The following is a 15,934-nucleotide window of genomic DNA, read 5'->3' on the forward strand; positions in this document are numbered from 1 at the left end:
AAAAAGAAAATCTGGAAAGGTAAGTAACTACCATATGATTCTAAATATAACATTCTTAAACCATCAAAACTGTAGAAATGAAGAACAAATAAGTGATTGTCAGGGGTTAATGTGAGGGTGGAGGAAAGTGAGTGATGTTTCAAAAAGACAAGGGATGCCCACAGTGATGGAACTGTTCTGGGTCTTAACTAGATCAATGTCAACATCCTAGTTGTAACATGGTACTACAGTTTCATAAGATGTTACCATTGAGAAAAACTAGGTGAATGTTGCAGATTCTCTCTGTATTATTTGTTACAACTGTATGTACACTGATAACTATCTCAAAATAAAAGTTTATAATCAGTGTTTAGGTGGTAATTTCCCCCATAAAGTCAGGATTTGGGGACTTCAATCTGAACACAAACCTCGGTCTGTAAGCCTGTTCAAAACTTCTTCTGGCGGAAAGTTTTGACTTTGTCAAAGAGTGAGCTCCAGCCTACCTCTGAACACCAGTGCAAGGCTTAGAGGAATCAGAGTTACCTAACCTGGCCAGAGTAATTGGGAGTGAGATTCTATTGCAGAAATGAAATGATACATCCCATAGAGTAAAGTGACCATAGGTTTGATACTGTCACTGAGAAGAACAAACAGAGAAATAAAATGGACCCACACTTCAGGACTCTGTCGTTTAATACCACAAAAGGCCTGTGTTTCAGCCACGGACAGGTACTACAATCTTCCATTGTTTGGAATTCAGCTACTATAAACCCCCTACCAAGGCAACTGATATTCAAGGGAAATAGGCTAAGGACCACATAGCCATTGATGTGTCTAGAATCTCAGAGATCTAGCACGATATCAGACCCAAACCATCGGAAAGCCATAAACTTATACTATTTATAGCCCCTCTAATTTATTTCCCCTTAAGTCTTCAGAGAGTTGAAATTTAAGATTGTATACTCAATTCGGATTTTTTCAAGATTTAATACAATTTTGCCATGTTTCTTTGGAATGAATTGTGTCCTTCCTAAATTCATATGCTGAAATCCTAACCCTCAATGTGATTGAGTTTGAAGATGGGGTATTGAGAGTCAATTAGGTTTAGATGAGGTCATGAGGATGGGGTCCTCTTGATGAGATTAGTGCCCTTATGAGAAGAAGAGACACCAGGTCGGTCAGTCTGTCTCTCTGTCTCACACACACACACACACACACACACACACACACAAACACACATACACACATATATACGAAGACACAGCAACAAGGCAGCTGTCTGCAAGCTAGTAAGGAGTCTTTATCAGAGCCTGACCATGTTGGCACCCTGATCTCGAACTTCTAGCCTCCAGAATTGTAAGAAAATAAATTTCTGGCCGGGCCCGGTGGCTCATGCCTGTAATCCCAGCACTATGGGAGGCCGAGGCGGGCGGATCATGAGGTCAGGAGATCGAGACCATCCTGGCTAACACGGTGAAACCCTGTCTCCACTAAAAATACAAAAAATTAGCCAGGCATGGTGGTGGTTGCCTGTAGTCCCAGCTAGCAGGAAGCTGAGGCAGGAGAATGGCATGAACCCGGGAGGCGGAGGTTGCAGTGAGCCGAGATCGTGCCAATGCACTCCAGCCTGGGCAACAGAGCAAGACTCTGTTTCAAAGACAAAGAAACAAACAAACAAAAAACCCAGAAAATAAATTTCTGTTGTTTAAGCCACTAAGTTGATGGTATTTTGTTATGGGACCCTAAGCTGATCAAGACACATATGAGTAATTCTTTTGTATTCTGAAACATGTTACCTGTGGTTTATTAATAATTTTATTACGAATTTTATTTTTGTTAAACAATTTTAAACCTAAAGAAAAGTCATGTGCATAATTTTTAAAAACTCTTTTATATTCTTTGGGACCTCATTCAAACTTTGCTAAATCTGATTGGCTTTAAAACATGTCTACAAGTTCTTTAGCACTCCTTTTATAAAATGGTAGAGGGTGTTTCAGAAAATTTGGTACAGCTTCCTCCTCTCTCCCTCTTTGAAGCCTTACTCTTCAAATACAGGCACCATGAATTAAGGAAACAGAGGTACATGGATGGGCCACATGTAGGTGTTCTGACAGGTAGTCCTATCTAAGGTCTCTGATGACAACTATTATCAACTTCGAGGCATGGGGATGAGCCAGTCTTCAAATGATACCAGCCCCCAAATTCTGAGCTGTCTCAGCTGTCGCCCAGTGGAGCAGAGATAAGCTACCTCCACTGAAGCCTGTTCAAATTGCAGGTTGCGAGCAAAATAAATGCCATCAACTGATTTACAGCCACTCTGTTTTGGAGTAGTTTGCTACAGAGAAATAGATAACTAGAAAACCATCTGTTCTAGTAATGCACTCTGCAGACAATGAATCCAATCTAGAATTATGTGGTATACACAGCTAGCAAATGTCCAGTTTCCTTCAACAGTTTCTCAGTTTTTCCTTGATTCCTGACCTTAATATCTTCCAAAATGTTTCTCAATTTCAGATTGTGCTAAATATCTTCAAGTTAATGCTCAAGTTACATGTTTTTGTCTGATATAATACAGAAGTTATTTTTTCTTCCTGTAACATCTTATCAGATGTTGCCTGATGTCTCTTTGGCCCATGACTGGTGGTGGTTACTTTCACTAGTTGACTAAGACTGTGACAGCCAGAGGTTCCCACTGGAGTTACTTTTCCCCCTATTAAAATTAATGTTTTAAAAAATGTGCTTGGAATGTATGAAAAAATTCAGGTCTCATATCATTTTCTCCCATTAGTCTTATCATCCATTGATATTTTTGCCTGAGATAAATACTACTCAGATGATTGTGAAATGGTGCTTTTCTAATACCATGATTTCTTGTACATTTTTAGTTGGCATTCTATAGTAAAAATGATATTTATTCATTTATAATATGGATTCAAAGATTTTGATTGTATTCAATCAGTCAAATGTATTGTCATTATATATTAAAATATATTTTATATATTTATATATATGCAGGCATATATCTAAATACACAGTCATGTGTTGCTTAACAGGGTGATCTTCTGAGAAATGCATCATTTGGTGATTTCGCCATTGTGCAAACATCATAGAGTGTACTTACCAAAAACCTGACAAACCTAGGCTAAGTGGTATAGCCTATTGCTCCTAAGCTACGAACCTGTACAGCATGTTACTCTACTGAATACCATAGTCAACTGTAACACAATGGTAAGTGTTTGTATATCTAAACACAGAAAAGGTACAGTAAAAATAATGATATAAAAGATTAAAAAATGGTACACCTCTATATCTCACTTCTAGTCCTGAAGCTTGCAGAACGAGAAGTTGCTCTGGATGAGTCGGTGAGTGGTGAGTGAATGTGAAGGCCTGGAACTTTACTATCCACTACTGTACACTTTATAAACACTGTGCATATAGGCAACACTGAATTTATTTAAAAATATTTTTCTTGGCCAAGCGCAGTGTCTGACGCCTATAATCCTAGCACTTTGGGAGGCTGACCACTAGGTCAGGAGATCGAGACCATCCTGGCTAACACAGTGAAATCCTGTCTCTACTAAAAATATAAAAAAGTTAGCTGGGCGTGGTAGTGGTTGCCTGTAGTCCCAGCTAGTCGGGAGGCTGAGGCAGGAGAATGGCATGAACCCAGGAGGTGGAGGTTGCAGTGAGCAGAGATCATGCCACTTCACTCCAGCCTGGGTGACAGAGCGAGACTCCATCTCAGAAAACACAAAAACAAAAACAAAAATAAAAAAATTCTTTCTTTCTTCGACAATAACCTTAACTTACTGTAACATTTTAATATTATATACTTTTTAAAAACTTTTTGACTCTTTTGCAAACACTTAGCTTAAAACACAAACATGTATAGCTGTACAAAACTAAACTATTTCTTTCTTTCTGAATAATCTTTTTTAAAAATTTATTTATTATTACTATACTTGAAGTTTTAGGGTACATGTGCACAATGTGCAGGTTAGTTACATATGTATACATGTGCCATGCTGGTGTGCTGCACCCACTAACTCGTCATCTAGCATTAGGTATATCTCCCAATGCTATCCCTCTCCCCTTCCCCCCACCCCACAACAGTCCCCAGAGTGTGATGTTCCCCTTCCTGTGTCCATGTGTTCTCAATTCAAAACTATTTTCTTTCTTTATACTCTTATTCTATAAGCTTTTCCCTATTTAAAGTTTCTCTAAAAAAACATGTTTGCTAAACACTAACAAAATACCCTGTAGCCCAGGTCTACAAAGAATCAGGTTCATCAATATCACTGTCTTCCACCTCCACCTCCACATCTTGTCCCACTTGCAGGTCTTCAGAGACAATAACACAGATGAAGCTGTCATCTCCTATGATAAAAATGCCTTCTTCTGAAATACCTCCCGAAGGACCTGCCTGAGGATGTTCTCCAGTTAACTTTTTTATAAGTAGAAAGAGTATAATCTAAAATAATGATAAAAAAACTACAGTATACTACGGTAAAGACATAAATCAGTAATAGTATTTACTATGATCAAGCATTATGTACTGTGCATAACTGTATGCGCTCTGGTTTTCTATGACTGGCTGCAAAGTAGGTTTGTTTACACCAGCATCACGACAAACATATAAGTCGTATGTTGTGCTCTGACCTTAGGATGCTTATGACATCACTAGGTGATAAGAAATTTTACCTCCATCATAACCTCACGGGACCACCCAATGTATATGTGGTCCTTCATTGGCTGAACATTATATAGCACATAATTTTACATATATATATAAAATGTATATACATATTATATTTAATATACCATATTATACATGATATATACATATATACACGTATGTGTGTATATGTGTGTGTGTGTGTGTATGCTCAGCCCATAGAAGCATCTACAAACTGGCTCATATGTCTTTTTGACATGTCCCCATCATTGAGCATTTTTCTTACTCTCTAGCACAGGAGACTTCGGTGTTTGGTATTTGATAATACTATTTTTACCAAGTGATAATTTTAAATGACATTACTATTATTTGTTTGTTAGTTGTAAAATAAATACTTGTGCAGAAAAATAAAAAAAACATTGGTCAGTAGATGAAAAAAGAAAGTTGAAAGTACAGGAAATGTGAATTATATATTCAATATCAGAAATAAAAAATGGTACTTCTTACTAAGTATCTGGAAATATTTGATGCTTCTAGAGAAAATGTAAAAAGAGGGAAAGAAGATGGGTAGGTAATACTAGTTATATCCCCATAATACAGTAGCTCAAATTATATAAATTTTATTTTCTCTCACGTAACACTGAAGACATAGCCATATGAATAGTCTGATTTCCTATATATCATGATGTTAAAAACACACATTACTGGCCAGGTGCGGTAGCTCATGCCTGTAATCCCAGCACTTTGGGAGGCCAAGGTGGGCAGATCACTTGAGGCCAGGAGTTTGAGACCAGCCTGGCCAACATGGTGAAACCCCCTTCTCTACTAAAACTACAAAAATTATCCAGTGTGCTGGTAATTGTGCCAGCTTAGGTCCTAAGTTATTTTCACATGTCTTTTTTTTTTTTTTTTTGCCTCATCAAAACCCTATGTGGTAAGTGCTTCTTATAATGCTCCTTTAATAGAAGAAAAAACAAGCCTAGAGAGATTCAATACTTTGTACAGTATGGTAGGCAGAATAACCTCTTTTGTCCTGCCAAAGATGTACATACTTTAGATTCTAGAGACTGTGAATATATTATTCTACACAGCAAAAGAGATTTTGCAGATGTAATTTAGGCTACTAATAAATTGACCTTAAAATAGGAAGTTTATCCTGGATTAGCCAGGTATCCGGGTAATGCAGTCTCAACAGTGCAACCTGGCAATGTATTCCCAACAGCTGTAAAAGCTGACTAGATGGTACCCACCTAGATTGAGGGTTGGTTGGCCTCTTCCAGTCCACCGATTCAAATGTCAGTCTCCTTTAGCAACCACCCTCACAGACACAGCCAGGAACAATACCTTGCACCCTTCAATCCAATCAAGTTGACACTCAATATTCACTCTCACAGTGGAGAAATTCAAGCCATGAGAGGAATTGGACTCACTGTTACTGGTGGCTAGATATTTGGAAACCATGAGAAGTCTGCATGAGCAGCCACCAGTACTAATACCAGGTCCTGAATGATGGCCAGCAAGCAGACAAAGTAACTACGACCAAGTCTTGCATACCATATTCTATATATATAGTTTTTTATGTTGGTTTGTTTTGAGATGGAGTCTCAATCTGTTGCCCAGGCTGCAGCGCAGTGTCAGGATCTTGGCTCACTGCAACCTCTGCCTCCTGGGTTCAAATGATCCTCCTGCCTCAGCCTCTCAAGTAGCTGGGAATACAGGTACCCACCAGCACACTGGCTAATTTTTGTAGTTTTAGTAGAGATGGGGGTTTCACCATGTTGGCCAGGCTGGTCTCAAACTTCTGACCTCAAGTGATCTGCCCTCCTTGGCCTCCCAAAGTGCTGGGATTACAGGCATGAGCCACTGCACCTGGCCAGTAATGTATGTTTTTAACATCATGATATATAAGAAATCAGACTATTCATTGATACATGGCAGGATAAATTATATCTCCAAGAGATTTTGTGGGTCTAAGACCTAAAGCTGTAAGAGACACTTAAAACATCAAGTGGACAATTTTAAAACCTCTACACAGAGAAGTGAGTTGATACAACCACTTTTTTGGTGGCTGCAGGAGGAGGTGGGGGAATGAACTGTCCTCTTTTATGACTGTTCTCCCATTTCACTTGTTATTTAATTATATTTTCAAGAAGTTTTGCTTTCACAAAACTATATGAAACGTTTAAAGCTTAAAAAAATAAATCATGAAGAGGACTGTTGGTGAGGTGCTTAGAGGAAACAGCTTATTTTGTGAAGATGGCATTCTTTATTATTTATACACTTCAAAACCTGAAATCAGGATTCACCTGGAGATTTGAGGGGAAGGTGGGGTGGTACTAATGTTTAGTGTCTTGGAAATTTTTATTCTCAGTAAGTTTAAAAAACAACTAGAAAACTGAGTTGAGTGACTGATCCAGGTCTACAAACTTTAATGCTTCAGCAGAGAAAATGAAGTGATTGCACGTTCCTTTTCTCAGCACCTAATCTAATCACATTTCTTCACAGGCCGTTTGGACAAAGCAGCTCCATCCTGCTGCCGGAGTGTTACCACATTCTTGGCATTTGGAGGCCTATCTAATAGAAAGGTTGAGTCCAAAGCTGACCCCATCGCAGTGTGCCAATTTAATAGACAAGAACAAGGATGTAGAAGATGAACTAATAAAAACAAACCAGAAGATATTGATTGTAACCCAGAAGCATGGTATTTAATTTAAAAGGCAGCTCTTCAGAAAGTCCTTTCTTCTGTTGTCAAACAAGCATCAGAACTTGCCTAGACTTCCAACCATTCAATTAGAACGGAGGCAAAGGACTGACAGTCTTGGCTTTCAACTAAACACTAGGGCATTGGGTAGAGGCAGAGTTGGATTTCATGATTTTTTCAGGTTGTCAGTTTTAATTGCTACCGTCTAAAAAAAATAGGTATGCTTTCTCTTGGTATATTTAACTATCGTCCTCTTTTACATCATAGAAAAAAAAATAGGTCTAGATCTAAGTCTAACTAATAGCTTTTAATTTACCATGAAACAATTCTACAGGGCTGATGTGTTTCACTTTTTAAAGCAGAGTGGCTTATTCATGAAATTTGTTTTCTAAAGTTAATATACTATGTGGAATACGAATGAAACTGCAGATTGCAGTTGATTGATTGCGCCTGAAAGCACTAAATTTAAGAGACTTGTGTGTGTAAAAGTTTATTCCTTTTTTTCTTGTTGTTGACTAGATCTCAAAATATAATTGAATTAAGTCATACCTTTGGCCAATAGTAGGGAACACAAAATAAAAATATAGTTTTCAATTCTGCATAGGTGAGCTAAAGTATAAAACTCCTATATATTCAGTGATACAGAGAGGACATGTTAAGGTCAAATAAATATCATTATAGTAAGGTTTAAGCAAACTTCTGCTGGGCAAGACAAGTAATGTCAAGAGTGAAAAATTACAAACCTTAAGCATGTGATTGCTCTTTATGGTGATGGGGTAGTGATAGGTGGTGGTGTTCAGGTATGTGTTTACCATTTTACTTCTGTCCCCTCACACCCATGAGTAGCTGAATGTATCAAGTAAATTCCTGCTGCTCTGTAGGTAGAGCGAACGTAAATATCATGAACTACCCTAGATCTGTGAATGATTATAGTCATAACTGATTTTGCCTCAGATGTACAAACACACCTCTTGTCTAAATGAATCCATCCTCTGAAGTCGTCCTGAAAGACAAGTTCCTTTATAAAATGGCATTGCTCAAAAAATATAAAGCTGAAAGGCATCCATTTTAATTCCTATAAATACTGCTTAAATAGAAAACATTTGTGCCACAAACTTGAAATTCTAGAATAAACTTTACACATACCTCTCATCACATGTAACTTTGAAGTCCTGTCAGCACAGGTATCTAATTTATATGAAGCACCCTGGAGTCAATGTCTCTTTGTACTGTTATTTGTCAAATGATTCAAGCACTGCTTTAAAGTATATGTGCGGTTACTAATCAATCTTAATGCTCTAAATCTGCATGCTATGCTACGCACATTTTTTTCCTCTAAGCACATGAAATTCTAGATTATATTTGCCTTTGATATTTTTATTTTTCTTTCTTTAAGGAGTATCATGGGAAAGAATGGAAGCTGTTATAAAGTTAATATCTGCTATTCTGGTAAGGAGTAAAGGCCTGGCAAGAATTAGTTTGTCTGTGTGCCTGTGTGTATGTTTGTGACTCTAGGGTGTGTAAGTGATAAATAGGCTCTTCTAGGAGACACAGAAATGTGATTGGATAGTGAGGAGAGTTCTAGTCAAATGAAATATTCTCTCATTTACCATTTATTGATCAACAATATTCACCCTATTGTACATCTGCATCAGGTTAAAGGTCAACATTGTTTGCTACGGGCACTCTCATAGTTTGTGGGTGTTTCTTTCATTCTAAGTATTATGTTTCAACCTTTTACAATAATCTGCTTGTAATTTTATTATTTTATTAAGATCATCTGAAAGCATATGACACAGACTTCTAATTAAGTAGGGGTGTCTGAGATAATTGGAAAATATAGATCAATCGAAAACATTATAAAGAATAAATGCAAAACTATGTGCATATATTTGAGACAGAGAAAGAAATGAAAAAAGAGAGCCAGTGCGAAACATATATATCCATCTATACATACAGTCACATAAATCACATGTACACATCACACACACATAGACACATTTTACACACACATGGGATGGGGAAGGAGAAGCAATAGGAGGAAGAAGGGAGAAAGAGAAAGGGAGAGAGAATAGATAACTGCCTTAAGGCATTGAATTAAAAAGCAGAAAAACTTAGATTTTTCAGGAAGCACTTTCTTGCCAATTTGGGCTAAGGAAGCACTTAGTCCAAGCAACATTTCAAGGATGGCATCGGGGCTACTAAGCAAAAGGAGAAAATGAACGTGACTATCTGCCTTTACTTTGCTGGAACAATTATGAGACAGACAAAGGTAATATAAATATCAGAAGAAGTGAAAATTCCATGAGATTGTAAAAGCTGCCAAGAACTCTAGAATCTCCCTTTACTTATGATTGTAAAGTACCCAATGAGAATATCTGAATATGGATTAAATAAATTTTTGATAAGTGTGTAATGTCCTAAAATTTATCTCAGGATTATGTTGGTCTCAAGAGTGATGACTAGTAGGCATTACCAGAGTTCAACGATTATTAACATTGCCCAGTTCCCCTGAAGGCATTTCTACCCTAGGGCACCTCACTTACTCACCAACAAGCAATTCAAATGTTAGTGCTCAGGGCCCTACAACCAATGTCCCTTCTGATTTGTCTGTGTTCTATGCCAAACAGAAGTCTCTTTCTCTCTCTTTGTCCCTGCTCTCCTAACTCAGGACTCAAGAAGGTCAATCTGTACCCTCCATATGTGCCTCCTTTCCTAGCCTTCCCAAGAAGTCTTAAGAAAAATGGACATCAACCAAGTGAGTATTCATGGGGACCATCCTAAACACTCACCCAATGGTGGAGGCTCCACCATCTCAGCAGAACTTGCTTCCAAGGGAAAGGAGGGACAGGGGTGGGGGTAGCGGTGGGGGTAAGGGTGGTGGGATTTGATTCAGGCCAGGGGATACCCAGTGAGGGTCCCCATTCAATAATCCCTGTTGAATTTCATCACCATTTAATAACACACCTTTTTATTTTATCTTACTTTATTTTACTTTCGAGAGAGGGTCTGGCTCTGTCACTTGTGCTAGACTGCATTGGCGTGATCTTGGCTCACTGCAGCCTTGACCTCCTGGACTCAAGCCATCCTCCCACATCAGCCTCCTGAGTAGCTGGGACTATGGACACACACCTTCATGCCTGGTTAATTTTTAAAAATTTTGGTAGACACAAGGTCTCACTATATTGCCCAGGCTGGACTTGAACCAAACGATTCTCTCACCTCTGTCTCCCAAAGGGCTGGGATTATAGGCATGAGCCACTATGTCCAGCCAATACACCTTTTTTAACTTTTAAATTCAGGAGTACATGTGCAGGTTTGTTACAGAGGTACACTTGTGTCATGGGGGTTCATTGTACAGATAATTTTGTCACCCAGGTATTAAACCTAATACTCATTAGTTATTTTTCCTAATCCTCTCCCTCCTCCCAACCTCCACCCACTTATAGGCTCCAGTGTGTGTCCATGTGTTCTCATCATTTATAGCTCCCACTTATAAATGAGAACATGTGGTATTTGGCTTTCTGTTCCTGCATTAGTTTAATACACCTTGCTTGAAATCAACACAGGCCCTCTTGTCTCTGACATTTGCAATATCAATATTATCATCATTAATAATATAAAGAGCCAACACAACCTCTTCATTATGTACTGAGCACATTCTCATCACACAACTACACACACATGCATTTAATTTGACCACTAAAGTTATTATCATTTCAATCATTCAGATGAGGGAAAATCAGAGGCATCGAGAGTTGAATATACTGAGAGGCAGAGGCAGGATTCAACCCAAACAGCCCAAGAACAGAGTTGATGTTCTTCAACTGCCATGCTAACTGCTCTCACCTGACCCACAGGGCTGTTTGACCCAAATTAATATGGATAGATACCCATGAGCTGTTTCCAAACTCAAGTTTGGGAAACATTAAGTCAAATATACTTTATTATTTTCTTCATGTATTTTAAAATGTAGACCTCCTTGGGTACTTTTAAGGGATTGTTAAATATGTTATCAAAATAAAATTTGTCATGGTTGTGAATCAAGTAATTCAGAAGAGATTGTGCTTAAAATTATCATCAAATTATTCCCCACTCCTGGTCCCACTTTTACCTTTTTTAAAATTTTAATTTCAGCTGGTGGTTGACTTTAATGACCCCGATATTATAATAATGACTTTTAAATAATATGTGCATAGCATTAGTTTATTTACATACTTTTGAGGATAATTATGAATGCCATATAAAATGAATTTAGTTTACTTTTATTATAACTTCCCCCTTACTTAATTCTAAAGTTAAAATTTCCATTTTAGTTCCTTCACACATCTTTTATTTTAAAATAATACTCCCAAATTATTATTTGTTAGTCCGCTTTACTCAGAATTTGCATTTCATCTCCACCCCGCCCAGCCACATCATTTTCTTCCACCTACCTCCACCTGAGAGATGGCTTTACTTTTATGTCATTGAGGCTGCTAATATTTGCATTCTTTTCTACAACCACAACCAGTGCCTTCCATTTGAAGGCTACTTGAAAAACAAACGTTGTGATTATGTAACTCTATTTTAGGCATAGGAATCATCCATCTTATTAAGAAGCTTCTTGTGCAGTTGTATGTTCTTTAAAGAAGTAAACAATTTTCCAAGACCTCCATCTACAGTACCTGTAACTTTCAGCTTTTCAGCCCCAATGGTAATCTCATCTTCATCTGCAGAAAACAGCACCCTGCCATCTTCACTGGCTCTCACTTCAAATCTTTTACACTGAGCTTCCACAGCATCAGCTCCTATGGTCAGAGGAAAGGTTTAAAAATGAAACTGGTATGCAGGAAACCATTAACATGTATTTTTTGGAAAAAGACTAGAAATGCATATATTATTTAATTTGTTTATCTCTGCTGTATGTTTTGCATCTGAGTTAGTATTTTTAAATTGTCACCATTTTCAGGAGGCTAATTTGGGAATGTACTTCTGTGCTAGGCTGGTTAGGCATACAAGTAACCTCTAGATGCCTGACATAGGGTGTGAGTTTAGCCAGTTAAGAGCCCTTCACATATCCACAAAAAGAGACAATGTTTGCTTTGTTCTCTGTTGCAGGCTGAAACCTTGGCGTCATACCTGGCACCTGCTGGATGTTTAATAAGTACTTGTGGACTGAATGACTCTCATGCCTTCCCTCTGCAGTGTAGACAATAGTACCCATGCTTGCTACATCACGGAGGACTTGTTAAGCATTATTCGATTATGAATCTTTAGTTAGTCAACATGTCATAGATTCTAATATTGATGTTTTCTACCCTTTAATGTAATTGAATTTTAATCCATTTTATAGTACATCCTGAAATTATATATATAATTTTCTTAGTGGTACCTAATGTATCTTCCAATCAATAATTTTCCTGATTTATTGAAAAACAGTATTAAATAAATGTAATTACAAAACCAACTTATTGGCCAATTCTACACACTAATCTATACACAAAACTCAAAGCCAGCTTCCATATGTGGAAAACACAATTAGTCTGAGTATTAGGCTTCGGCAAGAAAATCTAACTGGGCCTTGAAGATGAATATTAACTGAGGAGGAAGAAATTTGAGATAATGGACAGCGGTAATTGAGCTTCCCATAATATCAATTTCTTTCTTTGGATGTAACATGTTTGGCATATGGATCTATAGTTCCCGCTCCTATTAAGATAGAAACATTCCTCCTCTTCTATTTATGTTAAAAGCTCTTATCAGACAGAACCCAGCTGAGTCAAGGAAATAGGAATCGCATACGTGGTGCACAGTTCCTTTCATTTGTCTTTATGTATTCACGTTATTTATTAGATATATGACACCCAGGACCTCAAAGCAGGACATAATCTTTGTATTCCACAATATCCTTCAATTAGGAGATGTGTCTGCTTCTAGTAGCATTAGTAGATGGATATTAAATAGATGAATGAATACTTGACTTAAGCTTTCATCCATTCTTTGGTCCCTAACCTCACCTCAGCACTACTCCCAATGTTAGCCAATAGGCTGCAAAATAATTAGTCCTCCCCACCATCATAGCTGCTGAGGAGCATTCAACAAGAGAAAAAATAATTTAAAACCCTAATAACATGTAAGCTAATTTCTCCAAAAGCAATATGTATTTTTTTAATATTCTGAAATTACATACATGCTTCCAGGACCACATAAAAATTTGAAAAGCTTCAACCAGGGCTATGCTAAGTAAGATTAAAACTAATGTTAAACTTTTGGGCCGTCAAGTTTAAAATAACAGATTTTTAAAAATAGAATTCATGCTTTTTAAAAATTTTTAAATAAAGACCTTTCCTTATATAATTTAATGAAAATATAGAAACCATTGAAGACCTATTGTCCTTGGTCGTAGTTGTTGCATTTTATCTTGAAAACATGATTTCCACAGCTTGTATTCACTTGAGTGTGATTTCTTCTAATCATAGCCTAATCTTATTTTGTGCCATAAAAGACAATGAGCCATACTAATCCAACTATTGGGTGATGTTCAAAAAACTGTGCCAGAGGCCAATGTGTTAATACATGTGACTTACTCTGAGGGACTCAGGCATACGTTAACCCTGAACTGCCTGAAAGATATTATAGATATCTTACACATAAAACCTCAATGTTTTCAGTACATTGCTTCCTTCAAATATACTCAGTTGCTGAGCATAATTGATTCTCAAAATATATCACTGACTTTAATGGCATAGACGTACATTAGATAACGTTAAACATACACACTCACACACACATAATACCAAGACTTTTCATGGCATAACACTTAATGTCATTATATGAAAGATACCTTATTAACATAAAAATGCTATATTGCATGACATATAAACTATTAGAAAAATAAGTGGAGAGGTGTCTGGATATGGTAAAGTGAGGTGAAATCTTAATTCATTAAATGTAAATAAGCAAAGACAAATAAGCAAATCAAGAAAATATTTACGCACATAGATGAGATGCATCTAAGCCATAAATAAATGCATGCAGAGTCATCCAGTTGAAAAATAGATATAAAAATTAATACTGAAGACTACACTTTATTCATCATATTAGCATAATTACAGAAGGCAAAATTACAAGCAATTAGCAATGCATTGATAGTAAGTATTCTAAATCAGAAAATAATTTTGAATATATTGCATTTACATACATTGCTTTTCTTTCCTGCAAATGGAAAATGACAAGATATGTTCTTGGGGATATAGTCAATTATTAGGGATATTTATGCTTAAAGTTAATGTATTAGGCTTTATGAAACTGATTTTATTATATTCTAAGACGCATTGTGTTACTTATCTGTTTTTCATGTAATATCACATGTTCTCTAAGCTAGGTCAAGGCAGGATTCAGTTGCTCAGAGGAGCAACAATGCCCCATTCAATCTTAATCCACCAATGATGCCGCCAGTGTTGCAGGAAAGCGATGTGTCTAGATGACTCTGGGTAAGGAGCTCTGATTCCTTAACAAGTAGATAATGGGAGATGGGATTATCCAGGTAGTGCTATATTTTCTTAGTCATCTTAAATACCAACTTGCTAACTAAAGTAGCAAGACTAAACACTTCCTTAGGAATATCTCTGAGAAAGTTTATGCCAATAAACTCACAGTCAACAAAGAGAAGTCAAGAATAGAAGATGGAAAGGGAATTGGTAAGAAAAAAAAGAAAAGATGTAAGCAAAATAATAGGTTCCATAAAAAGATTGAAGTATTAGATATAGGTGCAAATACTTTCTCTAGCTTTTTAAATGTTCTATATACATTCTTAAAAGAACAAACCACCACCATCACCAAAGACAACCATAAAGCCAATTTCTTGTTTCTTTCGGAGACGGCTCCATCACTTTTTTTGAACATTCACATCTGTTGCAGTCTTAATCAATAGCAAAAGTCATCTTTGGCTGACAAGGAGAGATAATTCAGTAATTTAAATACTGGTCTTTGTATGTTCTACAGTACATCGGTCAAATATATGAATTGGAAATTTTTCTTCTATTACATAAAAATCTTCAAAGAAAATCAAATATATATTTTCAAGATTCCTCTTGGTACCATTCAGCAGTAATTCAAGGAAAACAAAACAAAGATAAAAATGGATACAGCTGCTTGTTTCTAGTGTGTCTTCCTCAAACATGTCATGATCATCCTTTCTTTTCTATATAACTCTACACTTTAATCTTAGATGCCTGTCAGTATTTTCAAGGCCTTGAAGAATAGTATTACTAAAAGATTCAAAATTTCCACAAGGAAAACAAAAGTGAAATTCAAAATTATCAACTAAACTCTATATTCAGAAATTCCTGGTTTAGAATTGCCGTGGGCCAAACCAATCAACCAACAACAAACTAGTTTAAAACAAAACAAAATAAGCTGCTTTCATGAAATATAAATGTAAATATACACTGTAATATGGTTTGGTTGTGTCCCCACCCAAATTTCATATTGAATTGTAGCTCCCACAATTCCCACATATCATGGGAGGGACCCAGTGGGAGGTAATTGGATCATGAGGGCAGGTCTTTCCTGTGCTGTTCTCATGAGTGTGAATA

At 36.9% G+C, this 15,934-nt stretch overlaps 1 protein-coding gene across 1 annotated transcript in view; it reads right to left on the reverse strand.

The window, feature by feature from the left end:
* The window catches only part of SGCZ (sarcoglycan zeta), a 242,505-nt gene that overhangs the window by 63,992 nt on the left and 162,579 nt on the right, over window positions 1-15,934 (reverse strand). The window contains exon 4 of the mRNA XM_063726381.1: window positions 12,023-12,145. Within this exon, the coding sequence (XP_063582451.1) occupies window positions 12,023-12,145 (123 nt within the window). The remainder of the gene's footprint in view (window positions 1-12,022; window positions 12,146-15,934) is intronic.

Source organism: Pongo abelii, chromosome 7 (assembly GCF_028885655.2).
Source record: "Pongo abelii isolate AG06213 chromosome 7, NHGRI_mPonAbe1-v2.0_pri, whole genome shotgun sequence".
NCBI classification, from domain to species: Eukaryota; Metazoa; Chordata; class Mammalia; order Primates; family Hominidae; genus Pongo; species Pongo abelii.